This window comes from Lipotes vexillifer, unplaced genomic scaffold (assembly GCF_000442215.2).
Source record: "Lipotes vexillifer unplaced genomic scaffold, Lipotes_vexillifer_v1.1 scaffold331, whole genome shotgun sequence".
In the NCBI taxonomy this organism is placed as follows: Eukaryota; Metazoa; Chordata; class Mammalia; order Artiodactyla; family Lipotidae; genus Lipotes; species Lipotes vexillifer.
In genome coordinates this window covers 1,927,401-1,953,186 of record NW_006774049.1, presented here as the reverse complement: position 1 = coordinate 1,953,186, position 25,786 = coordinate 1,927,401, and the positions used below count along the sequence as shown (strand labels likewise).

General features: G+C 35.3%; 1 protein-coding gene across 1 annotated transcript in view; it reads left to right on the top strand.

Moving 5' to 3' along the window:
* The window catches only part of STXBP4 (syntaxin binding protein 4), a 171,887-nt gene that overhangs the window by 73,958 nt on the left and 72,143 nt on the right, over nucleotides 1-25,786 (top strand). Inside the window, exons 10-11 of the mRNA XM_007448640.1 lie at nucleotides 1,374-1,439; nucleotides 23,658-23,834. Of these exons, the coding sequence (XP_007448702.1) occupies nucleotides 1,374-1,439; nucleotides 23,658-23,834 (243 nt within the window). The remainder of the gene's footprint in view (nucleotides 1-1,373; nucleotides 1,440-23,657; nucleotides 23,835-25,786) is intronic.

Here is a 25,786-nt window from a genome sequence, read left to right as displayed (position 1 = left end):
TTGCACTTTTGAGTTTTTCTGCTTGTATTGATATTACACACACTCACACAAATAACAGAGGTTGTTAAATGAAGTTCAGGGAGTGTGTAGATGGTCTCATCACTTCCCATTATCCTGTGACATCTCTATTCTTCATGTCTGATTTGAGGTACGAAGAAAAATGAAGCCAAGAAAATTTGATACCAATGGCTAATTTTTATTTTGCAAGAATGATTTTTAAAAGTGCCATGGGCCTCATTTAAAGTCTTTCTGCAGAGTTCACATTGCTACTGCTTTGCAAAGCTGAATGAAAATAGATATATTTTCCATTTACAGATGCAAAAAACTAGGACACAGAAAGTGAAGGTGACTTGCATAAAACCCAGGAGCCAGCAGTTTCTTGACTTCTTGTCTGTGGCAGATTCATTAGATTGCTATATTATATTCATTGTCATGTACTTTCATTTCATCTGTTAGACAAGAATGAGCTGAAGTATAACAGAAAGCGAATTGCTTCCTGTAAACCTTGCAATGCTGCCATGAATATTTACCACTCAATATAATCTTCCAGCAATTCCTCTGCTTGCGTTTATAGTAAAATGGTTCTTAAATTACTCTTAGTATCTCTGATTTGATCAAAAACATGTAGATTTATTTATGACATACTTAACGAAATTGAACATTTTAGGATATTTGCTCGACTGAATTTTAAGTTCAAAGATTTTAATATTTGATTGACATGCCTGATGTTATTCTTCCTTAGTAACTATTATTTCATATTTTGGTTACACCAGTCATATCTTCAGTTTTATGGATAATCTTCCAAAAATAAACTAAATTAAGAAAATAATAGTTAACTCAGTTTCATAGTCCTCTTTAGTATAGTAAGAGACACTCTAAGTTGTAATAATAATGCTCTTCAATTTGCAAGCTCTTTGGCAATGATAGCTATTACCCAACATTTAGTTAATATTTATACATTCTGATCCTGATTGACTTATTTTGGACCTTGGATTTTGAGGTTTTAAAAAGTGGCTAACAGGGAGTCCACTGGTAGCTAGTGGTTAGGATTCCAGGCTTTCACTGCTGTGGCCTGGGTTCATTCCCTGGTCAGGGAGCTAAGATCCTGCAAGCTGCATGGTGCCGGACCCCCCTCCAAAAAAAGTGACTAATTATAGTAACAGAAAATATGTTTATATCACCACAATTATACTGTAAATAACTAATTACTTTTAGATGGTATGTGTAAAGCCAGAAAAATGACTGGGAACTACATTTTCAAATTGTAGAAATTGGATGTTTGGGGAGCTTATAAGCTTTGAAACAAAGCCCTAAATATCATACCTATTGATACCTTCATAACAAGTTATTAATTCAGTGGTTTTTAAATATAGGAAAAATTATTTCAATCGGAAAGGCAAAGGAAACAATTGACAGAAGAACTCCAAAATGTGAAACAAGTAAGTGTATGTATTGTATATATGTGTTTTGTATATGTGTGCATAAACATATGAGGTATAATTACAAAGCATTGATGCTGTATAATATCCCAGAGCTTACAGATGTAAACAGTATAGTATAAAATAGTATAGATCTTAAAAGCAGTCACTCACAGGGGCTGTACCCATGCTGAATTCCTGCTACCAAAGGAAATGTTAAAACTCCTCTTGGAAATTGCTTTCAAAGCCAGATATCTATGGACTGAAATGACCCATCTCATTGCTTTTCTCTTCTTTTTTTCTTTCTCTTTTATTTTCCCTTTTTCTTTTCTTCTGTTATTCATACTCATCTTATTAAAGATAAAAACAAAGCAAGCAAAAAACAAAAACCTCCAAAGCAGAGCATTTTTTAATTTTATTTTTTAATAATGAAAAGTAAAAATTTGGGATTTCCCTGGTGGCGCAGTGGTTGAGAATCCACCTGCCAATGCAGGGTACACGGGTTTGATCCCTGGTCGGGGAAGATCCCACATGCCATGGAGCAACTAAGCCCATGTGCCACAACTACTGAGCCTTCGCTCTAGAGCCTGCAAGCCACAACTACTGAGCCCATGTGCCACAACTACTGAAACCTGTGTGCCTAGAGCCCATTCTCCACAAGAGAAGCCAGCGCAATGAGAGGCCCATGCACCGCAATGAAGAGTAGCCCGCGCTCGCTGCAACTAGAGAAAGCCTGCGCACAGCAATGAAGACCCAATGCAGCCAAAAATAATTAATTAAATTTAAAAAAATTAATTTTCACTCTGCATGATTCTTCAGAGAATTTTAAGTAACTTACAGCAAAAAAATACAACAGCATCATCATGAAATAGAGACACAAGTAACAAATAAAATATTAATAAGAGTAGGAAGTTAAGAGACCATTGTTATAGATCAGTGGCAATCCTGATCTTGAATCTCCCCAACATTATCCTCCCAGAAAACATAAAATTTACAGAGCAAAATAAAACCATACAGGACCCATACTGGTTTCTTTTGTTTGTTTGTTTGGGGGTTTTTTTGGCTGTGCCACTTGGCTTGTAGGATCTTAGTTCCCCAACCAGGGATTGAACCCAGGCCCATGATAGTGAAAGCACTGAGTCCTAACCACTGGACTGCCAGGGAATTCCCAGGACCCATACCTTAAATATGGCTATTGGACAGGGAACACCAGAACCTTCAAGCTACATACAAATAGAGTTTAAAAATTCCAACAAATTCTTGCAACTTGCCTGCCACTGAAACCTGGGGTACGAAGAGCAGAGGAGTTAAGGCTTAAAAACTCTGAAAAAGAATAAGGAGAAACAGAGCAATTAGATGAAATACTAAAAATAAAATCACCCCCAGAAAGAGAAAAATGCAACTATTAATGCCAAAATACTGAACAGAGGACAGGTTTTTGTGGTTCTCAGGACTTGAGAAAGTGTGTGCAACCAGAAGTGGCAGCCTTCGAGAATCATTGCTTCTGGGGAAGAATCAAATAGAGAAGGGGTGGTATCCCTTGGAGATTAGGAAATAAAGAGAAACAAGGAAATAAGAGGGGAAAATTAAGGATCTTGCAGAAATGAAAGAGAAACAAGACATACCAAACCTCCTCTATCTACCCTCTACTATGACCGTCAACAACATGATCCATAAAAGAAATTGCACAGAAGAGGGTGCTGTTGAACTAAGAACTCTTTCTATGAAAGACAAAGGAATTGGAAAAAAAAAAAATCTGTCCCTGTCATTACAAGACAACTGTAAAAATCAGACAATGTGAATTAAAGCTTTCCTCCTAATGAAAACTCCAAAACAATTCAGCCACAAAGCTGACAAAAACTGTAACACATCACTGCAAACTCCATTTAATATCCTCAAACAAGCATTTGGCATTAAGAAAAAAAACACCTCAAATCAGAAATTTAAAACTGACTTAGAAAATGACAAGAAACAGGAATAAATGAAATGAGAGTTGATAAAACTTAGGAAAGAAAGAGAAGAAAAAGACAAAATGATACCAGAAATGAAAACTAAATTACAGGTTTCCCAAGGAAGAACATAATCAACTGAAAAGGCATTGAAGAAAACCAGAAAAATAAGAATGAAATAAAGAAGTAAAATATTTTCTTAAAAAAGTGAATCAAAACAACTGAACAGCACTAATATTTAGAACTATAATCCAAGAAAACTTTTCAGAAATAAGATGACCTAACATTGTTAATGGGTAGTGGGGAAATTTGGCCTGGAAAGATCAATTATAGGACATATCCTAGTAAAACTAGTAGACTTTAAAGATAGAGAAAAAAATATACAAAGTGCCTTCAAATGAAAAGGTCAAGTAACTTACAAAGGCAATAGAATTAGACCAGCATCAGCCTTCTTGGCACAACATACAAAGTAAGGCATTAGTGGAGCAATATTTTCATGAAACTAAAGGAAAGAATGTGTAAACCAAGAATATTGTATACCACCAAGTTGACTCCCAGATATCAAGGCCATAGAAAAACAGTTTAAAATGTGCCAGTATTCAGAGCATAATGTACACATGTAGTATTCCTGAGGAATCTGGGAGAGGTGAGTTTCACCCAGCCAAAAAATGCCTGGGATAACTTTGACAAGAATTTCCAAACTGTGAGCATTTCCTATCTGTTATTTTATAGCTGAGACTAAAGTGAGAGTGAGTTCACAGGTAAAAGAATAATGTGTAAACATTACATGTCTGACAAAAATCAAAGGTGCAATTTTATTTTTAATGAGAGGAGAAGGGAGAAAAAAAGGGAAAATAGCATAAGATCATTCTGTTGTATGAGTAAAGTATAATAGTCACTGAATATTATTTAAAACTGACACCAAATATTAAAAAGATGAGGTAAAGATTGAGGGAATATCAGGCACTATAAAAAGCAATAATACAAATGTAACCTGTAGAATGAAAATACACATCTTCCTAATTACCAAATCTTTTTAAAGAAGTAAAAGGGACACATGAATGAAGAAATGCAGTAAATATACACAATAATTTCAACAAAAGACAGTATGACAAAATTGAGACTGAACATAATAGTCATCTTAATTAACATAACTGGGATTAACTCACCTATTAAAATGTTTTAGGAAAATATCGTTTACCAAAACTGACCTCAATAGAGATAGAAAGTTTAATATACTAATTTCTATAGAAGAAATAAAGTTACCAAGAAGACACCCTATAGAAAAGGACCAGGCCAAATAGTTTCACAGGGGAATCTAACCAAACCTCTGGCAATCAATCCCCCATAAATGGCTTCAGAGTATTAAAAAAAAAGAAAAGAAAGAAAGAAAATTTCCAAATTCTTTTCTGGGAGCAAGTATAACATTTAATGCCTAAACCTGATAAAAGTAGCACAAAAAAAGAAAATGCAGTTAGACTAGAAAGACAACTAGGGACATACAAATTGGAAAAGAAAAAATAAAGCTATCTCTGTTTGCAGATAACATAATAGTAATCCAGAAAACTCTAGAGAATTAATGATAAAACTAACTCATTGGAAAAATCCACAAGCCAGCAAGATATAAAATTAATATGCAAGGGCCTTCCCTGGTGGGCAGTGGTTAAGAATCCGCCCACCAATGCAGGGGACATGGGTTCGAGCCCTAGTCCGGGAAGATCCCACATGTTGCAGAGCAACTAAGCCCGTGTGCAGCAACTACTGAGCCTGTGCTCTAGAGCCCACGCTTCGCAACAAGAGAAGCCACTGCAATGAGACACCCGCGCACTGCAATGAAGAGTAGCCCCTGCTTGCCGCAACTAGAGAAAGCCCACACGCAGCCACGAAGACCCAATGCAGCCAAATAAATAAATTTTTTTAAAAAAATTAATATGCAAAATTCAATTGCATCCATATACACAAATTATAAGCAGAAGTTTTAACAGTTTAGATGAAACCAAAAATTATATAGAAAAATGGGTAAAAGACATGAACAGACCACTCACCAAAAAAGTTATAAAAAGGTCATATGAAACATGAAAAGATATTCAGTCTTTCTCATAATAAGAGAAATACCAATTAAATCTACATTGAGACAGGACTTCCAGCTTCTAGTACTGAGCAAGACACTTGCAGAGGACATTTTCCAAGAGAAAACAACTCTAAAACCTGGACATTACACACTAAGCAACAACCAAAGGAACTGGAACATGAACGCAGAGAAGCTGCTCCTCTGGGAAGCGGGGAACTGTGTGAACTAAATTTCTTGTTCCGAGTGTTTTAAGCCTGGAGCTAACAGCAATCTGATACCAGTGGAAATTGGCCCTCACTTGGGGTCACTTGGTATTTGAAAACATTCACAGACAATTCGATGAGGAAAAGCTGCTCATTACAATACATGGTGCTAGAACAAGGGAATATTAGTGTGAGAAAAATTGAATCTCAACCACTACCTCATTTCATATTCAAAAACTAACTCTGAATGGATTACAGATCTAAACGTAAGAACTAAAATTCCAGAAGAAACTTTTGTGACATTGGGTTAAGCAAAGTTATCAAACCATATACCTAAAATTAGTAAATTTTACTATTATATATAAATTCTACCTCAGCAAAGCTATTTTTTTTTAGATATGCCAGTACAACTTTTCATCCATCAGATTAGCAAAAATTCAGAAGCTTGACAGTGCGCTATTGGTGAGGCTGTTTCAAAACAGGCATCCTCATACATTGCTGGTGGTAATGCAAAATGGCGTGCAGCTATGAAGGAGAATTTGGCATTTCTAACAAATCTATGTATGCATTTACACTTCAACCTGGCAACCTCACTTCTAGGAATTTGCCCTGAAGATATACCTTTAATAATATTAAAATACATGTGCACAGTATTTATTGTGATATTATTTGTAATTAGGAAATATTGGAAACTACCTTAATCTCCTAAGCATAGGTGATTGAATGGACTATGGTCCATACATGCAATGGAGCTCTATGCCGCTGCAGGAAAGAGAAGGAAGATCTCTCCTCAGTAGGTATATAGTATTATCATTTATAAACAAGAGAAATTATCATGTGTATCTATTTATCTTTACAAAAGAAACCAAAGGAAGGATAAACTACGCAGCAATGAAATTGGTTATCTACAACACGGGTGGGCACAGAGTGGACAAGATGCAGGAGGGAATGACACCTCTCTGAGAATACCTTTTTATGTAATTTTTACTTTGGGGGACATGTTCATATTCTACACATTTTTAAAATATATAAAGAAATCAGGAAAGATAGGAAAGGGAAAATGAGCTTAAAACTACAAGCAAAGTGAAATAAATTAATTCATTTGCATGTCAAATGAATACCATAAATATGCCAAAGGAAAACAAAAGAAAGAATCAATTTCAGTAACTTATGAACACAGTATTTATGTTCAGTGTTTGACAGGTTGGGTTGAGTTAGAAAAGAATTGCAAACAAATCCCAAAACTTTTACAGTATGTTTTGTTGTCTTGTTGTTATTTTAGAGGTGTGGCCAAAGCCATTCTGAAACAATTTTAAGATGTAATATAGGTCTCAGCAAATGTGTTGATTGTTGTTGAGAGCCAGAATCTCAATGAAAAAGCAAAGACATTCAAAGCAGAATGAAGGAAGTCAAAAAAGAATCCTGTGGATGTACTAGAATTGGAGGTATCATTGTGAATGCATCATTTCTAAAATATATATGTATATATGTATGTATGTGAATATGAATAATATGTACCCATATATATGTGTATGTATACACACACATGTGTGTGTGTGTGTGTGTATGTGTATATAATCCTAGCTCTGACAGCTGAAAGAGCCAAGAAGCAGACACCCCAATAGCAATGAGCATATAGCATATCTAAGTGCCCATTTCCCACTAATAGGAATCCAGGCTTCTTGGAGAAATGACTGATTTCAGGGCCGGGGGTGGGTAAGTACAAAATGAGCCTGAAACATCTTATGCTAGAAAATGAGGAAATGCCCCAAATGATGGGATCATGTCACAAGGAACCAGCTTGAAGGGCCTTCCACTGGCCAATCTGGAAGTACTTGAGCACCAAAATAATTAAATACAGTAATGAACCATTGAAAAAATTGTGATTCATGAGTCCATACCATAGTAAAGAGATGAATTAATTAATGGGGAGAACTGAGGGCTCTTTCTCATTATAGACTGTTGAGTGCTGACTGATAACTCCAGTTATCAGAGAAGCTGCCAGATTTGGGAAGTCAGCATTTTGCATCTGTTTCAGTAATGGCTGGATCAGACTCAAATCATAAAATGCTAAATCTAGGGGGCATTTTTTTTATGAAGAGCAGAACACTTACATATTTACATGGTTTTAAAGTGGCTTTTTATAAACTGCTTATTAATTACAAGGGGAAAATAGTAATTATACAGTAGTGAAATCAGACAACTCCTAGACTGGTGCTAAAAATGGATATCACCAGTGAAGAACAGATGGGCATGTGTGACTCCAAATGTGATACCTTGAAAAGGACGCAACATCAGTTATGTAGCATTATGGCTAAGAATGTATAAACCTGAATCTGGCCATGAGGAAGCATCAGACAAACCCCAAATGAGGGACAGCTTTATTTTTTTTAAAGGTGTGTGTGTGTTGCGGGTGTAGGTGTGGGTTATATTCTTCAGAACTGTCAATGACATAAAGAAACAAAAGAATGAAAAGGAAGGGAAGGAGGGAGGGAGGGAGGAGGGGAGGGACAAAAGAAAGAGAGGGACAGGGGAGAGAGAAAGACAGACAGGAAGAAAGAAAAAGAGAAAGGATGAGGGAGGGAGGAAGGAGAAAGGGAGGGAAGGTCCCAGATTAGAAGAAGGTAAAGAGACATGAAAACTAAATAAAAAGCTGACCTACACTGGATCCTGCACTGGAATGGGGAAAATGCTATAAAGGATATTATTGGGTCAATTAACAAAATTGGAATACAGATGGTAGATTAGATAAAAGTATTGGTTCAATGTTAAATTTCTTAAATTTGATAGCTGTACTATGGTTGTATAAGATAGCCTTATACTTAGGAAATACTGACGTTTGTAGGGGTAAAGAACCATGACGAGTGTAATGTAACTCACCCTCAGATGGTTAGAAAAAATTGTGTGTGTATATGTGTATATATATTTATATAGATATGTGTATATAAATATATGTATACATATATGTGTACATATGTATATAAGAGAGATTGAGAACATGCAAAATCTTGGTAACAACAACCTTGAAATATCAGTGGTTTACAAGAATACTTTATTTCTCACTCATGGACATGTTGGCAAAAGGGTGAATCTGTGAGTTAGGTAAATTTGGGCCAAGGATATAAAGATGTTCTTTGTACTATTCCTATTCTTGTATCCCTTATGTAAATTTGAAATTATTTCCGAATTAAAAGTGTTTAAAAGTCCTCTATTTTTTGTCCAGTTTTTAGACCCCCATTTTATTAAGTTTTTTTGTACTTTGATTGATATGCCTTTTTAGTTCTGTATCTTCAATACTTGCATCAGTTTATATGGCCAGGCCAATTTACATTTTAGTGTTTCTTTGAATGCTCAAAGTGGACATTTATAAATCTTCTTTGTTAATTTTTACATGTAGAATAAATTAAGGGGTAGGGTTTTTTTCTACATTTACTTAAAATTTTCTTTTCTCCTAAATGCTTGGAACTTAAAAGCTTTAGAATATCAAGCATACTTAGCAAAGTAAGGTAATATGATAGTATAAATGTATATAGCACGAAGTAAGCACTCAACAAATGTTAACTATTATGGTCATTATTATTAATAATAGAAGAAGGAATATTAGGTGTGGAGAAAGAGGTGGAAATGATTTGTTTTAACGATTTGATTTAGAGGAAGAAAACCTAATTCTGGCTGACAGAATAAGGAGACTTGGTGGACCAGACATGGAAAGGGGATAGCATTCCAGGCAGAGGGTGCAGCATGAAAATCGTGGTATGAAAGGAAAAGTCTTATCTTGAGAGTCAAAATGGGCCCTCTTTTGTATGCTAATTTTACTATTACTTGTTAATATGTTTGTATCTAAAAATGTGATGATAATGTCTGTCTAATAATTTGTTCCTAGTTCTTTAGCGTTTAAGAGCCTAAAACTATCAGTAATATAGTAAGTTCCTAAAAAATAATAGTTTTGATTTGTATTCTTTTATCTTATCATTATTAAAGGCCTAGGAACATAAGGGAATCATGGAAAGATGAAAGCATTAGGAAATAACATTCGGGGGCTGTGGGGAGGTGTTGTGTTGGGGCCAAAGCATATAGGCACTTGAATACCCATCTAAAATTTGAGACAGTGGATTGCCAGTGAAGATACTTGACAAGAGAAGAAAGATCAACTTGTTCCACCTATAATCTGACCCTGTCTTTCCTTCACACTCTACATCTAACTTGTTGGCCCTACTTTTTAAAAATTGGAGAATTCTGCCACTTTTTATCACTTCCATCACTGGTCTAAGCTATCATCATCTTCTGCCTGTGTTGTAATTATAACTTCCTACCAGATCACCCAGCTTTTACCCTTGCCCCACCCCCATACAGTCTGATCTGAACACAGCAGCCAGAAATAGCCTTTTAAAACTTGTTAGAACTCTCCAGAACTTTCCATCTCACTCAGAATAAAAGCCAGTCCTATCCCCCATCCCTACACCTCTCTAACCTCAATGACCTCATTTCTTACCACTCTTCCCCCCACTCCCCTACTGGTTCTCCAGCCCCTCTGACATCCCTGCACCATCACCCCAATAATGCTCCAGCTCTCACTGTCTGTGGATAAGTTTTTTTGTATTCCTGATTGCTTTCTTATATATTTTATACTTGTTATATTTTTGTCCTTCACCTACTTTTTTAAATATAAAAATAATTTAACTATATTCTAATAAAAATAAGTATTTCAATTTAATTACCAATCATGATTTACACAAGTATTACTGTAACTCATGCTGTCTGTATAAAATATTCAGATAAGCACACTGTTGTGTAAAAAGTTTTTGAAATTAATTCATTCATTAACAGTGACCAGATCAGTTATGTGTTTATGTATGCAACTCAAATGACTCGCATGCCTGACATAAACACTACAGTTCAACACTAATATCTTAAATGGTGCAGTGATAAAAGTGAAATACAATTCTACCAAAACAAAAAACTTTTAGATTTAAATGCAAACTGAAGAAAATTAAAAGTTCAGTTCTTCAGCCTACTTAGCTATATTTCAAGTGCTCAATAGCCACATGTAGCTAGTGGCTACCATATTAGACAGGGAGAGCGGTTGAGGACCTGCAGTGTCAGCAACACCTGGAACTTAGAAATGCAGGGTCTCGGGTCTTACCCCAAGACCTACTGAAATAGAATCTGCATTTAACAAGTCCTTGGGTGATATGAATGCACCTTAAAATTTGAGAAGTCCAGATAACAGGCAATGCAGGATTTAACTGGGTAGTGGCAATGGAATTATACCAAGTATACCACGGCGGTCAGTGTGAGAGATACCATGAGGGTAAAGTCAACCAGACTTAACAGGGATAGCATGTTCAGTAATAATCAGAAAAAGTGGTCGAGGCTTTGTAATTTGGTGATTGAGAGTCTATAATAATGCAATTAACAAAGCAAGAGAAATGAGATTGAGAGTAAAGACGTTTTAATTCATAGTATAGATTAATGCATATTTTCCAGTTTTAGCAAAAACCATTTTTAAAATATATATGTGTATACAAACATGTGCATACATACTGGCACAACTACTCATTTCAGAAACACACACTTGCAATAAAAATATGCCACCCAAAATCAACCCAAAACTGTCCGTTTTTTTTAGTATATTGACCTTGCATACCATTCATCTTCTCTTACTCATGTAGAATGTTATTATTCGGTTTAAGGGGATTTCAGACTTATTGTTAATGAAGGAGTTTCTATGCTTTAGTGAAAATACTACTCCATTTTTCCAAGCATTAATTTCTTTTTTCATAATTAGCAAGTCTTTACAAATTACAAATACATGTAATGAGGTGGATGGACCTAGAGTCTGTCATACAGAGTGAAGCCAGAAAGAGAAAAACAAATGCTGTATGCTAGCACATATATATGGAATCTAAAAAAACGGTACTGGTGAACCTAGTGGCAGGGCAGGAATAAAGACACATGTAGAGAACGGGCTTGAGGGCACAGGGGTAGGGAGGAAGCTGGGACGAAGTGAGAGAGTAGCACTGACATATATACACTACCAAATGTAAAATGTATGGCTAGTAGGAAGCTGCTGCATAGCACAGGGAGATCAGCTCGATGCTTTGTGACGACCTAGAGACGTGGGATAAGGAGGTTAGGAGGGAGACTCAAGAGGGAGGGGATATGAGGATATATGTATACACATAGCTGATTCACTTTGTTGTATAGAAGAAACTAACATAACGTTGTAAAGCCATTATAATCCAATAAAGATGTAAAAAAATAAAAATTACAAAGTAATTGTGATTAACTCTCCTCTTAAAAACTTTTAAAAACCAGTAATTTGAGTCGTATGAAATTTGGCAAAATTTCTTTCCCCTTTTTTAGTATCCTTTTGAAGATCTTGATATGAAATCAGTACAGTACTAATAATTATGCCATATAAATCCTTTAAATACGTAGGTAACCTAATTATTAAAACACCATTAGATTGACTTTCAATTTATTTTACAGTGCTGTTTCCAGTTGCTTCTAAAGGAGAAGAGAGCACAATTTGATATCCTTTGTTCATTTAAAACTTTTAATTTAATTATTGTGAGACCTGATCCTAAAAGCAGAATAATCTCTCCTTTTGAAGGTACAATAGCTATTTTAAATTATGGAAATTAATTTACCTTTATTTAGTGTAATGACCCAAAAAGAAAGCAATGAAGAACTAAAGAGAGGGAGACAGGAAGAATGGGGAAAAGGAAGGGAGAGCAAGGGAAGAAAGAAATTAAAAGAATGAAAGAAATAGCTGTGAAGGGATCCTTTTCCACTAGAAGGATCAGGTACATTTGTATTTTTTTCAACCAGGGATGGCCTGGTTGTGACCATAATACTTTACTCACTGTTTTGTAAAGAATTGGTAGTACTATTCTCTAAAATCTAAGCATTTTTGATGAGTTTTCATGCCTTACAGAATAATCCAACCTAACTCTTTAAAATCATGAGCACAGTTTCCTATGAAATTATATATACTGCTTGTTATTTTTTCTTCAAGTTCTAACAACTTTTAACAGGCATGGGCCATTTTTCTAGCAACTTCCTTTGATCAACAGCTTTCTAAAGCCTACTCTCATACAAGTTGTTTTTAAAGTTTCTTTCAGCATAGTGTTATGACCTAAGGCAGCAATGAATTGGTGAACAGTCCAAAGCCAAAATATTTAGCTTGTCTAAACCAGTCTCTGCCCTAAAGAAACACGGGAAATTTCTCCAAGTTCAGATAAGCCCAGTTGTAGTTGGCCTCACCTGTGTAAAGGCTGGGTTGAACACCTGAGGAGGGCGTGAAGTCCCGAGGCTGAAACGAGGTCAGATCAGCACAGGATCCTCTGTGGACAGTTGAGCATGAACTTAGATACAGCTGGAACAGCTGGCATGTGCACTATCTTGGTTTCTGGATTAAGCAACAACGGAAACTTTAAGAACAGATTAAATATATCTCTAAAAGGAACAATATATGTGATTACTAAAGAATATTCACATTTTCACACTTGAAGAGATTTGTTAATTTTGTGCATTTATTAAAGAAACAGTAAAGCCTCTAATTTTTAGAATTGATATGAGTTCTTACACCCCTTTTATTCTTCTTTAGTGATCTGAATTTTTACAGATCTGATTTTTTTTACAATACAGATTTTACTGATCTGATTTTTACAATAGTCCTGTATGGAACTAGTAGATATTCCAAGATGCCAATCTCATCTTTAGAGGAAAAAAAAAGAAAAATACATGTATTTGTCAGGTTTTTTTTTTCTGTTCTGAAAGGGGACTGTAGTAAAATGTTCCGGTGTTCCCATTTCAGATGGTCACTTGTAACCTCAGAATGTCAACCTGTATTTTCTATTAAAAACCCTCTATGCAAGGATCCCTCCTGCTACTCTGTTATAGTCTCAGCCACCTCCTTCCATGCTCCATCTCTTAACATCTAGCAACTACTAATCTGTTCTCTGTATCTATAATTTTGTCTTTCCAAGCGTGTTATATAAATGTTATCATACAATATGTCACTTTTGGGGATTGGCTTTTTTCATTCAACATCCTTCCCCTGGAATCCATCCAGGTTGTTTTGTATATTTATGTTGTTCCTTTTTATTGCTGAGTGCTTATAAAACTGGTGAAATCTGATTAAGGTTGGTGGATGGTATCAATGAAATTTCCTGGTTGTGATATTCTACTATACTAACGAAAGATATAACCATTGGAGGAGACTGAGTGAAGAGTACAAGAAACCTCTCTGTATTATTTCTTACAACCATGTGTAGTCTACAATGATCTTAAAATGATTTTTAAAAAGCAAATAAAACAAACAAAAAAGCACCCTCTTTGAGAAAAGATTATAAAGCTCCTACAATGATAGCAATCTGAGTGGAGAAACTTGTTAAACAAACTTGGTTGGATTTATTTTTCAACTTTAATTCCCTTTATGAGAATCAAAGAAATGACCCGTGTATTCTCCAATGTTAAACTTTGCCCAAGTAACTGCCTTAGTTAAAGACAGCTTGCTTGGAAAAGGAACACGAAGACAGCCCAGTTGGCATTCCTATTTGCAGACAACAGCCATTATCTAGTGATTCACTGGAGGTGAATGTAGCATTCTAACCTACCTTTGGTAAACAAAGATGTCTATTTCAGACACCCATTTCCAAATAGTTGTTTCTTTTTAATGTAGAAAAGTTCTTACCATTTTAAGAATTCTGAGAGAAATTTTATTACCCTATTGATACTATAGAACTATTTTAATTGTGTTACATTAACTAGACTCACAGAATTTTCAATGTTAGAGAAGTTTGGGAGGAAAGTGATCTTATTCTTCATAGAAACCTTTCAGTTCAATTTGATTACAGTATATTCTATATCAGTCATCTTAGTTAGAACTGATGTTAGGGTTCTGGTTTCCATACTGTGAGCCACTTATTTTCTGGCTGTTCAGGGACCACATTCAGCATTCTTTCATCAGTTGTTTCACACATGCCTGCGGTAACTTATAAGGGCAACTTGGCAAGGGAGATGTTTCAGCTTCTTTTATTTAATGCTCGTTTTGTGTGAATGCACTGTGAAAGCTAGATATACTCTTTACAAGGAGCTCTCAATCTAGTAAGAAAAACAAAAAATAGAGGAAAACCATCACTTCCTAGAAAGCACTTCAGAATAGATGCCCTATCAGTGGTGAGTTGTCAGAGACATGATTGTATACCAAAGTAGGCATTACTCCCTATAATTTTCCTTATTTAACCAAAAACAAGCAAATATAAATCTGTAAAATTCCATAAGTCAGTTGCTAAGAGAGCACCTTTCCAGGGTATATTTTAAACATCTATGCAGATGCCAAATATTTTATGTTTCTTAATGTAAGAGCAATATATATTAACTTGGCTGACAAACTAGTAAATTTTACCCAAGGAGGAAGTAGTGATAAGGCAGTTGATACTATAAAACTCCTGTCTTGGCAGTTTAACCTGTGAGAAACACTTTCAGTACTCTTACTTTGCTGTGTGACTCATGACATTGTGTTAAATGATTTATTCACAAACTACTTTAGAACTAAAAACAAGACTTCTCTAGTCCTACCTAACCTTACATAAGTAAATCACCCTATTTGAAAATATTGTACGTACTTTGATTCATTGTCATCCGCATTAGATAGCAAAGATTGTCTATGACCATGGGTTTCAAATAAAATTGTGACTTCCATCACAATTCTTCATGTTCAAGGTAGCTGATTTCCTGATATGATTGCTCATGACATTCTGCCACTCCTGACCATATATGCCCCTTATGTCATTTGTATCCCCTTCCCACTCTTGCTTTTTCTTCTTCACTTCTATTCTTAATCAATAACTCTTTTCCCACTTTCCCCACATCATTTTTTAAGATCTCTTTACATTGTAGTTATTAACCCTATTTCTACCAAATCTGTTGCAAATATTTTCCCCTATATACAAATTGTCTTTCTAATTTTTTAAAAGTTTTTAAACACAGGTGTTTTTGTATTGTCAAATCTATCTTTTTTTGTGATTTCTCCCTCCCCTTTTTTTTAACTTTAAAAAATTTCATTTCTAGCAATTTCAGATACATATTTACCTGGTTTTCCTCCCATCTCTGTTTTTGTTTAGCCCACCTAAGAAATTACTCTGGTATGTGGTATGAGATGAGTGTCTACACTTTACACTTTTTTTCCAAGTAGTTTGTTGTCACAACCACTCATTGTTATGTGGTATCTCCATTACCATAAATTAAATTCTCATATAATCTAGGGGTCTGTTTGGGCTATCTAATCTTTCCAGTTGCTTTGTCAATAAATATTGGGCGGGTGAATGTTTTATCTAACTCTTCTTTGGCTAGCACCAACTTTTGTAGTTCATATATGCCTTAAATTCTTGGGCCATGTCCCACGTTATTTGTTTTCTTTCTTTCTTTCTTTCCTTCTTATTGTTGTTTTTCAGAATTTGCTTACCAGTTCTCACTGATTTTTTTTCTTCCAAATCAATTTAAGAATCTTATTTATTATTTAGATCTTATTATATCTAGATTCAAATTTGGAACTCTTGGTCAAGTTCAATCAAAACAAAATTTGATAAAATTTTTTTTCTAACTGAATTCTCTAAAAGTTAATTTGGAAGGACTACATTTCTGTTTTTAAACTCCAAACTTCAGATGAATTCTAAATCTTTGATAGCTACAAAAGTAGCCTTTGAGTGGTACTAGGTTTCAATGAACAGGATATAAATTCAGATTATGAAAGGAATTTCTAATACTGTAAATGTTCTCCTTTGGTACGTTTGTAACCAGAACTGGAGAAGTAGGAAAATAGTTTTTTCTTTTATGTCAACCATCACTAAACAGGAAAATATGTGTTCAGGGTTAAATGTATTGTCAAAACAAAGTTTGAACTAATTTATATTTTGAACAAAGTTCACATGGTAAAATTTATTAGATAGATGTACTTGTGTGTCTGTATTTGATTAGGGATTTCTGTTTATAAACAGAGATTGAACATTGTTTCTTTGATTTTCTTTGATGTTCAGAGGCAGAATTCAATTTTGCACCTTTTGGAGGATGAGGCAGCTGCAGGTAAAGAAGTTGACAGCTCTTGGGAGGGTTAATTAGAGCTAATTATAATTTGATTGACCTGCTTTTCCTCCAGAAAGCTTAATCAAGTCTTCCTTTGCAAAGTTAGGATTTTGCTTTTTCATACAAAGTAAAGAAAATCTTTGTTTCTTGGATTGACACATATCTATCATTTTTACTTTACAAAGGGGTGTCACCATACAAATCACAGAATCAGGGATATGGGTGGGATTGGAATGGACTTTCAAGATTATATAGTCCTTGGGAGCATGTATTTATTATATTAACTTATGGTGGAAAATTGTAAATTTTAGAGAAATATAAACTAGCATGCATAATTTTTAAATCTTTAAAATTTTAAATCTATTTAATGAAAAAGCAAGAAATAAAATTGTCAAACACAAAGTGTAGCTATCTGTCCTTTTTCGACCTTGGTAGTCTTCATTCCACATGGTTTAGATGTAATCTCATTTACTTGATAAATACTATAAAAGGATTTTGTTTATATATAAAGAGAGTGTAATGAAATGATTTGCTTTTCATTATGTGGTATTTTTCATAGCATGGCTTATGGTTCTTACTGTAATTATTTAAATGAAATACAGTTCTCAAATATTCCCATAAAATTGAAACCTTCCTGTGAAAACTTCTTAACCTAATAAAGTTCTCTAAGGCAATTATTATATATGAAAAAAAATAGTCATTTTCACTGTTTGTCCACTCAGTTATATCTCATATTTATGCTGAATGGAGCACCTGTTAATATCAGATAGGGTTTTACTCTCAGACAGCTTGTGTTCTAGTTTGGGCAGTCAAGACCTTTTGACATTAGAAAGTTTGAGAGTAAAATACTATTTTAATGACAGTTCAACATAGCCATAGGAGATATTAAGTAGTATGTGATTAATTAAAGACAACAGATATTATTAAGAATAAAAGGAGGAGAAATCATTGTAAGGTTAAGTGGTTTGGAAAGATTAGAGGAGGTAAAATCTGAAGTAGATTTTGAAGGATAGATGAGAACTGGATGAAGAAAAAAGGAAAAGTGCATTCACCTAGTGAAAGGAATAATGTGCTCAAAAGCATCTTGGAGGTGGGAGAGTTTAGTCTGGGAAATTTGGTAAGTGAATGTACTTGGATATGGTAATCCTGTAAGAGAGTCAAATGTGCTAAAACTGGAAAGGTTGATTTGGAGCAAATAGTGGAGAACCTTGAAGTATGGAGGTTGAGGATGTATTTATCATGTACCATGTACTTACCTAAGCAACATTTTATCTAGTTACCTTAGGTTTGTTACCTAAGCAGTATTTTAGGAAAATTGATCCTTCAGAAGTATGCAGAATGCATTATAGTGAAGAACACAGTAGGCAGAGTGATTACTTATGTGATTTTCATAGTACCTAAGTGCAAGGTGTTAAAGACATGAACGGTAGCATGATGGTAAGAATGGATGTTAAGGAATGGTACAAATACATCATCAATGAAGAATTCACAGGTGCTTAATAACTGGTTAGGTATGGAGGTGGAGTAGTGGGGTGGATGTATGCACGGAGAAGGCATAAATAAAGGGAAAGGAGAGAGCACGTATCAGAGACATTTAAATTTCTGTGAATTCATTTTCTCCTCCAAGTGCATCGTGGTTAAGGGATGAGTTGTAGGTTCATTTTGTGAACATCTAGCAAATTACTTTGTGATCATCCATTGAGAGGAATATGAAACATATTTTAATAAATTTGACACATAAGTTAAGGAAACTAGATATAACTTGCTTTTAAACACTTTCCTTCAACAGCTCTCTTCCTGCAGTAACCCTTAATCTTTTTCACAAGCTGTAATGGGACCAAGACCAAGAAGGGTTTTCTAATGAGTGGATGTAGGAAGCTGATAAGAGAAGTATTCTTTTGGGCTTGGTAGCGTAAGTTACATTACACTAAAACATATATCTCTTTGCAGTCTCCTTTTTCTCCTGTCAGCCATTGACATTTTGAAAGATTTACTGATTAGCTTAAAAATTACAGAACTTCTAAGTTTAGTGATGTGGATGTGCTACCTAATTACAAATGAGCAACTGCAGTTAGTGCTTTTTCCTTCTACTTTAGGGAGCCGTTAAAAACTCACAACTAGAGAAGGAAAGGTTTTACATAATTGTTGCTAACATTAAAAAGACATGTGCACATTATATTTCCGAACAACTATTTCAGTGCCTCAAGAAAGCCTTCAATCATTTGATGTGGTCTAGCCCTCTAATCACATTGGTGATTATGAATATATTTCAAAAGCAGTAAAGATGAACAAGAAAAAAACTGTACCAAGAACTGTAGTGGTTTCTTTAACCCTATTGTGACAGTTGTTTTGATCTTATAAAGTAGGTGTTGTTATTTACCATTGTACAAATGAACAGAGTCTTGGAGAATTACAGAGCCAGAAAATGAAAAAAATCACATATCTAAGATTCTGAGGTATAGCTCATCAAACGCCGATATTTTTAATTCAATATCATGTTAATGTCTTAAGGGGGAAAAAGTGCTATATGTGAAAAAACAGATAATATATTGTCTTTTGTTTGAGCTTATGCTCCCCTTTGAGTTTATACTGCCCTTTGTTTCAACACAATCACATAGCTAACTTCAAAGTATTTGTAGCCTATAAAGAATTTCATTTGTTTGAACTATATTTTCAAAGAAGAATGTGGTCTGATCTTCCCTGAAGGTTCATTGTGAAATTGTGAGATGGAAAATCCTGATTTTACAATAGGACAGTGTGAGTTGAAGGCATTTCCTCAGTGTCACTGAAAGAAAGTTAAGTCAGAGATTTGCCTTCATAATTCATGATTCCCTTCTAGTGCATTTGTTTGTACTGCTTAGTATTAAAAAGCATAATGCTTATGTTGATTTTTCTATTTACTATTACATCTTAGTTTCTCTTATTTTCTAACTTTCTAAAATGAATTAATCTGTACCTAATACAAAGTAAATCAGTGAACTGGCTGCCACATTTACCCTGATGGGATTTCAGGCTCATGGTAAGGTACTGGGAAAATTCTGGCTCAATTGTTACTGACATAGGAGGCTTTACAGTTATTAGAAGACAGCCCAGGAGGAAAAGAAAAAATGGATTTATGTGATCCTGTATTGCTAAATACAGCACACTGCTGCTATATTCTCTTTACTGCTTCCTCTAAGAGTTGTCATTTCAATGCACTAATCTTTTAAACAGCCGTTTGGTGGGAATTGGGCTAGAACTTTGCTAAGGGGTCACATTTACCAACCTGACAATTATACATTTACTAAAGAAATAGCATGAATTTATTCAGCATCAAAACCTCTGCATCTTTTACCACCCAACTGCCTTTCACACCATATTGTCATCAGTGCACTATAATGGCTATATAAATTCCATCCAGATTCTTCTTTTAATTAACTAGTATTCTTTGAACAAAAGTAAAAGTGCTGTTTTTATAGAGGAATAAAAACTGCATGAAGCGAGTGTGAAGGAGACAAATCACCAAATTAGTTATTCTTTATTGCAGCTATGGAGAATTCTCTGTCCCTCCCTTTCTCTTCAGTAGCAATATTTTTTTTCCTAGCCTGAGTGAATGGAAAATGGGCAACAGTGTAGCAGCCTCGAATGTGTTTGAGTTTATTGTAATGACCACATCCTAAAAGCTCATGCAGGGCTGGGCACTGATGATATTGTCATCTACAAGTGATTTGTTTTTTTAACATTTTCTGTAGTTGGTAGCCAAGAGCACGAACTTTGTAACTATACTGCCTGGGTTCAAATCCCAGCTCAGCTACTTACTAAGTTTGCGATTCTGAGCAAGCTCCTTAACGTTTCAGTTTCCTATCTATTAAATGAGGATAATAACAGACATACCTCTCACGGCATTAGGTGGATTATCTGAGTTGATCCATGTAAAACATCTAGAGCTCTGTCAACACATACTAAGCTGTTACCTCCTGTATGCACAGTCTAATGTGAAGTTGATCCTGCGCTGACACTGGTGACCCTTGATCACCTGGGCTGAACTGACTGATGTGGTAGTTAGGTAAAAGTCCTTTTATTTCCTTAGATATTTCTTTCTAAAAGTACCTTTTATTACAAGACAATTACTTTTCAAAATAAGGAAGCAAAGTTATTTGAGTCAAGGGTACAATAGGCAGTTGGTTGGCCATGTCTCCATCCTGCAGCTGCTGCCAGATCTAGCTTTCTAAACCACTGTGTTCTCATATCAATTTCTGCTCAGAAGTTTTCAAGCCTTCCCCAGATCCAAGCACCTTTGCCTATCACGCCATTTCTACCAGAGCCCAGCCCTTTCCCTCCCTCTCCTCAATCTTTTTTATCCATTGTGCCCCTAGAGGAAGCATCTACTCCAGTCAAAGTTGATCTATTTCAAAGTTAGTCATTTCTCAAATGTACCGCATTCAGATTCCTTCTTTTCCCTCTTCCTTTGTTTGCACTGTTCATTTGTCTAACATGTCCTACTCTCTTCCTCCACTTATCTAAGTCATACCTTCTATTCTAAGCTGAGCCAAAAAAGGGAAAGTGTCTTTTACCCCCTTTGTATTTTTTATCACATAACATGATTGTCTGGATGCAGTAAGTGCTAAGTAAAAGTTGTTAATGATGAAGCACTCTCCTGTTAGCTCTATTTTCAAACTACATTTATTTCTTTTATTTTTATAAATTTATTTATTTATTTATGTGGTTTTGGCTGCGTTGGATCTTCATTGCTGTGCACGGCTTTTTTTTAGTTGAGGTGAGCAGGGGCTACTCTTCGTTGTGGTGCGTGGGCTTCTCATTGCAGTGGCTTCTCTTGTTGCAGAGCACAGGCTCTAGACACGCAGGCTTCAGTAGTAGTGGCACATGGGCTCAGTAGTTGTGGCTTGCGGGCTCTAGAGTGCAGGCTTGTAGTAGTGGCGCATGGTCTTAGCTGTTCTGCGGCATGTGGGATTTTCCCGCACCAGAGCTCAAACCCAAGTCCCCTGCATTGGCAGGAGGATTCTTAACCACTGCGCCACCAGGGAAGCCCTCCGACTACATTTAGAATCTCACCACTTCACACCATCTCCACCACTGTCGCCCTGTCCAAGCTAAAGTAACTGTAGCTTGCCTATCCCATTCCTCCTCTCCCTATTCCACCCTTGCCTACTCTTGTGATGAGTTGTCTGCTCTCAACACAGCAGTGAAAGTAACCCACATAAAATTTAAGTCAGATCATACCACTTCTCTGCTCAGAACTCTCTAGTCACTTCCCCTCTCACCCTGAGTAAAACTAAAGTCTTCTCAGTGGCCTCCAAAGCCTCTTGAGATCTGCAACTCCACACCAACACCATCCCTGCCCAAACCTGTGACCACTTTGCCCTCATTTCCTACTATTCCCTTCTTCCTGTCCCCTACTACTGTCTACTTCTGCCACACTGGCTTCCTTCCTGTTCTCTGAAGATGCAAGGCACAATCCTGTCTCAGGACCTTTGCACAAATTGTTCTCTCTGCCCAGAAAGTTCCTCCTTGGGAAACATTCATGGCTCCATCCTTCCTGCAGTTCTCTAATTAAATGTCTTCTCAATGAGATCTTCATTGATTATCCCGAATTTGCTGTCTATCTTCCCAAACTTTCAATAGATTGTAAATTCTGGGAGACAAAAGGAGGACTTTTTGTCTATTTTGTTAGGTGCTCTGTCCTCAGTACCTGAAACAGAAACTGGCACATAATAAGTACTTAATAGTTATTGAATGTATGAATGAAAAATTGACCCTTAAAAATATGTCCTATAGTAAAAATACTTCTAACCCTCCCTTAGGCTCAAACTAAAGCAAGTGTCCTATAATAGCTCCCAGAAAATTAAAATAGCCACAGTTGAATATTAGCCATGGCAATTGTAGCAGAAAGTTCCATTGCAGAGAAAAGAGATTTCTGCATCAAGTAAAGAAAAAGAAGCAGTTTACATTATAACAAGTGCCATATTAAATTATATTGGTGTCCTGGGGGACTGTTATTGACCCAACACCACACATTTTTGAGAGAGCAAGTGGTTTTGCCCACACCGTCCTCTTCCTAAGGTGGAGAATGTAGCTATTATATAGTTTTGTTTTGTTTTTGTGTTTGTTTGTCATCTAGTGGTGGAATAAAATGGTGAAAAGAACATTAATGTTGGAGTCAGGTAAACCTGGGTTTAAATTCTGGCACTAGTATGTGTCCTTGGATAGGATATGTAACCTCTCTGAGCCTCTGTTTGATTATGTATAAAATGGTTTTTAATAATGCCTTTCCCTCAGTGTTCTAAATGTTAAATGAGAAAAGATGCATGAATTACCTGAGACATAACATGTGGTTAATAAATGTATTGTGAACATTGCATCCCATAGAAATAGCTGTATATTTTGCTACTGAATTCTACCTTTTGGCTTAAATCAAAATGGAGAAGTAGCAGTTAGACTGATGTCTAGGAATAAGCTTTGGCCCCTGGCGCTTGGACCACGGAGAAGCCCTCAACACTATAAATCTCTCAGCAGTATCTGATGAAGCTGCAAGAGCCTTCCTAGAACATGAGCCTACCACCTGCTTGACTTTTGTAGAAGCCTACTCTTTTTATCTTTTCAGCTAATTCTTAGTCTTCTATTTTCCACTTTCAATTCTCTTTTGCTTCTCTTATTTTCAAAATTCTATGCTAGATGTGTGAAGTTGGAGATTCCATATGGAAAGTTTTCTAAGAAATCAAGGAAGGAAAAGTAAGGTCAGGCAGCTACTCTGTACAATAAAATAATGTGAATATTAATTTTCAAATTGAGATGTGAGAAACATATGTATAATTGATTCACTTTTAGAATTAGAACTTCCAGGAAGGAGGAAAATATTTTGTTTAAACCACTGAATTGTTTTTACATGTTTTTTTTTTTCAATGACATTATTTTTTGAAATTTTTAGGAAGCCAAAGCTGTGGTCGAAGAAACAAGAGCCCTGCGAAGTCGGCTTCATCTTGCCGAAGCTGCACAGAGACAGGCACACGGAATGGAAATGGATTATGAAGAAGTGATCCGTCTGTTAGAGGCCGAGATTACAGAGCTGAAGGCTCAGCTTGCTGATTATTCTGACCAAAATAAAGTAAGCAAAACAGTTCTCTCTTCTAGTTACCATGGTTTCCTTGCCGTTGTCATGTATCCTGTTTTCATTTTCTTCTCATCTGCACTTCTAAACTAGGTCAGTGTTTGTCTTCTATAATTCAGTGATAGGATGATGTGTCATGATGGGGGTAATGTGAAGGTTATGAGCCTCCGTTTATCCAGATAGCTTTGGGATGCAAAAGTATGTGCCCAAATTTATTCAGGTCATTGGTCAACATTGTACAGCTCAGGCACTAAGTCCTGGAACTATTTAACATTTAATTGATTACATTGGTTTCCTCCTTTTTCCTAAACTTGCTAATTTGTCCTGTGGGGATGGGAGGAGGAGAGTCTAGGGATGGGGTTTGCTCTTTGATTAGAGCACTCAAGGAAGTGTGAAAGTTAAAGAAATTTTGCCCAAGGCCCAAGATAATTAATAGAAAGAAATTTGAGTTTGAATTTAGCAGACTCCAATTTCAATAGTGAAATACTGAATGCTTTCCAGAAGGCAATGTGAACTTTTTTTAATGTGAATTTTTTCATTATGTGATTTTTTAAAACATACTGTATTCATTGAGTGGTCTTCAAAAACTGTAACAGACATTTTTATTTCACTGAAGTAAGGTAGAAAATTAAATAAATTGAAATAGATATTTCATAACTTCATAGAGTTCATTTATAACCATAGTGTTTATAGCTCTCTAATACAGTCATCTTTCAAGAGAACATAAAACGAATTTGAAAAATTTATGTGTATTTATTTAAACATAAAAGAGTTAAATACTTTAAATATACCAAGTAGAAATGAAACCAGTTTTAGAAAAGCAAAATACAGAAGAAAATCTGAAATTTTCTTTGGTTAGCTCTTAAGGATCACTAATATATTTCTCACATCTGTCCATTTAAACCAATTCCAAAAGAAGGTTGACATTCCTGTCACCCTTTGATAATACCACAAGGCCAAGGGGAAAACATTACTTGAGACAGCAGAAATACTTAGGAATATTACATGTATTTATTATTCTTGACCCAGTGTTTACATTCTGAAATCAGAGATATGTGCTTATTTCATGTGAGTAACTTTAACATGATTCTGAAAATATTTTGGGAATTTTCAAAACACTAAAAGTACTTTTTTTTAATAATAACTTGATTTACTTTTGGAGGGATAATCAAGTCTTTAAAAATACTTTTTAAATAATATAACATTCAAGGAGTTCACATGAATTTATTCATTTTTTTAAAAGCATAAGTTATTTGCTATTCTTTCTTCCAGCTCCTAGCTGAGAAACGTTTTTGTCCTAAGTCGTGTAGTAATATAATTAATTCAGTTCTTCTCTTTTTTAGCATAATGGTGTCTCATGCCATTCCTCTTAACAAAATCCTAAACTAAACCATTAACCTGTCTCTGAAGATAATCTTTTTTTTTTCCCAAAGAGGAAATTTCATACATGAGCATCTTAACATTTTCCAAACCCAATACCAGTGGAGAAATAGAAGGAAATTTTTTTTTAATTGTTTGAGATTGCTTGAAGAGACACTGACCAAGATATTACAGGATTCAGATTCAATATTTATTTTTAAGGCATATTCTTTTTGTAACAATATTATTTTTCTTACAAGTTTTCCCTTATATTATCTCTATATTTACTTATTTCCCTTTTTTTTTTTACCTTCAGCTTAAGAAATAAAACTTTACCAGTACCTTCGAAGACCCACAATATCCCTTTCCAATTGCATCCCCCTCCCTCACCCTCATAAGTAAACAAACCACTTTCCTGGATTTAGTGTTAAGCATTTTCTTGATAATTTTACTACCTATGTATATATCCCTTAACAATATGTTGTTTAATTTTGCCTGTTTGTCAACTTTATGTAAATAGAAATATACTACTTTTATTGTTCCAACTTGGTTTTTCACTCAAAATTTTGTTTTTGTGATTCATCTATTTG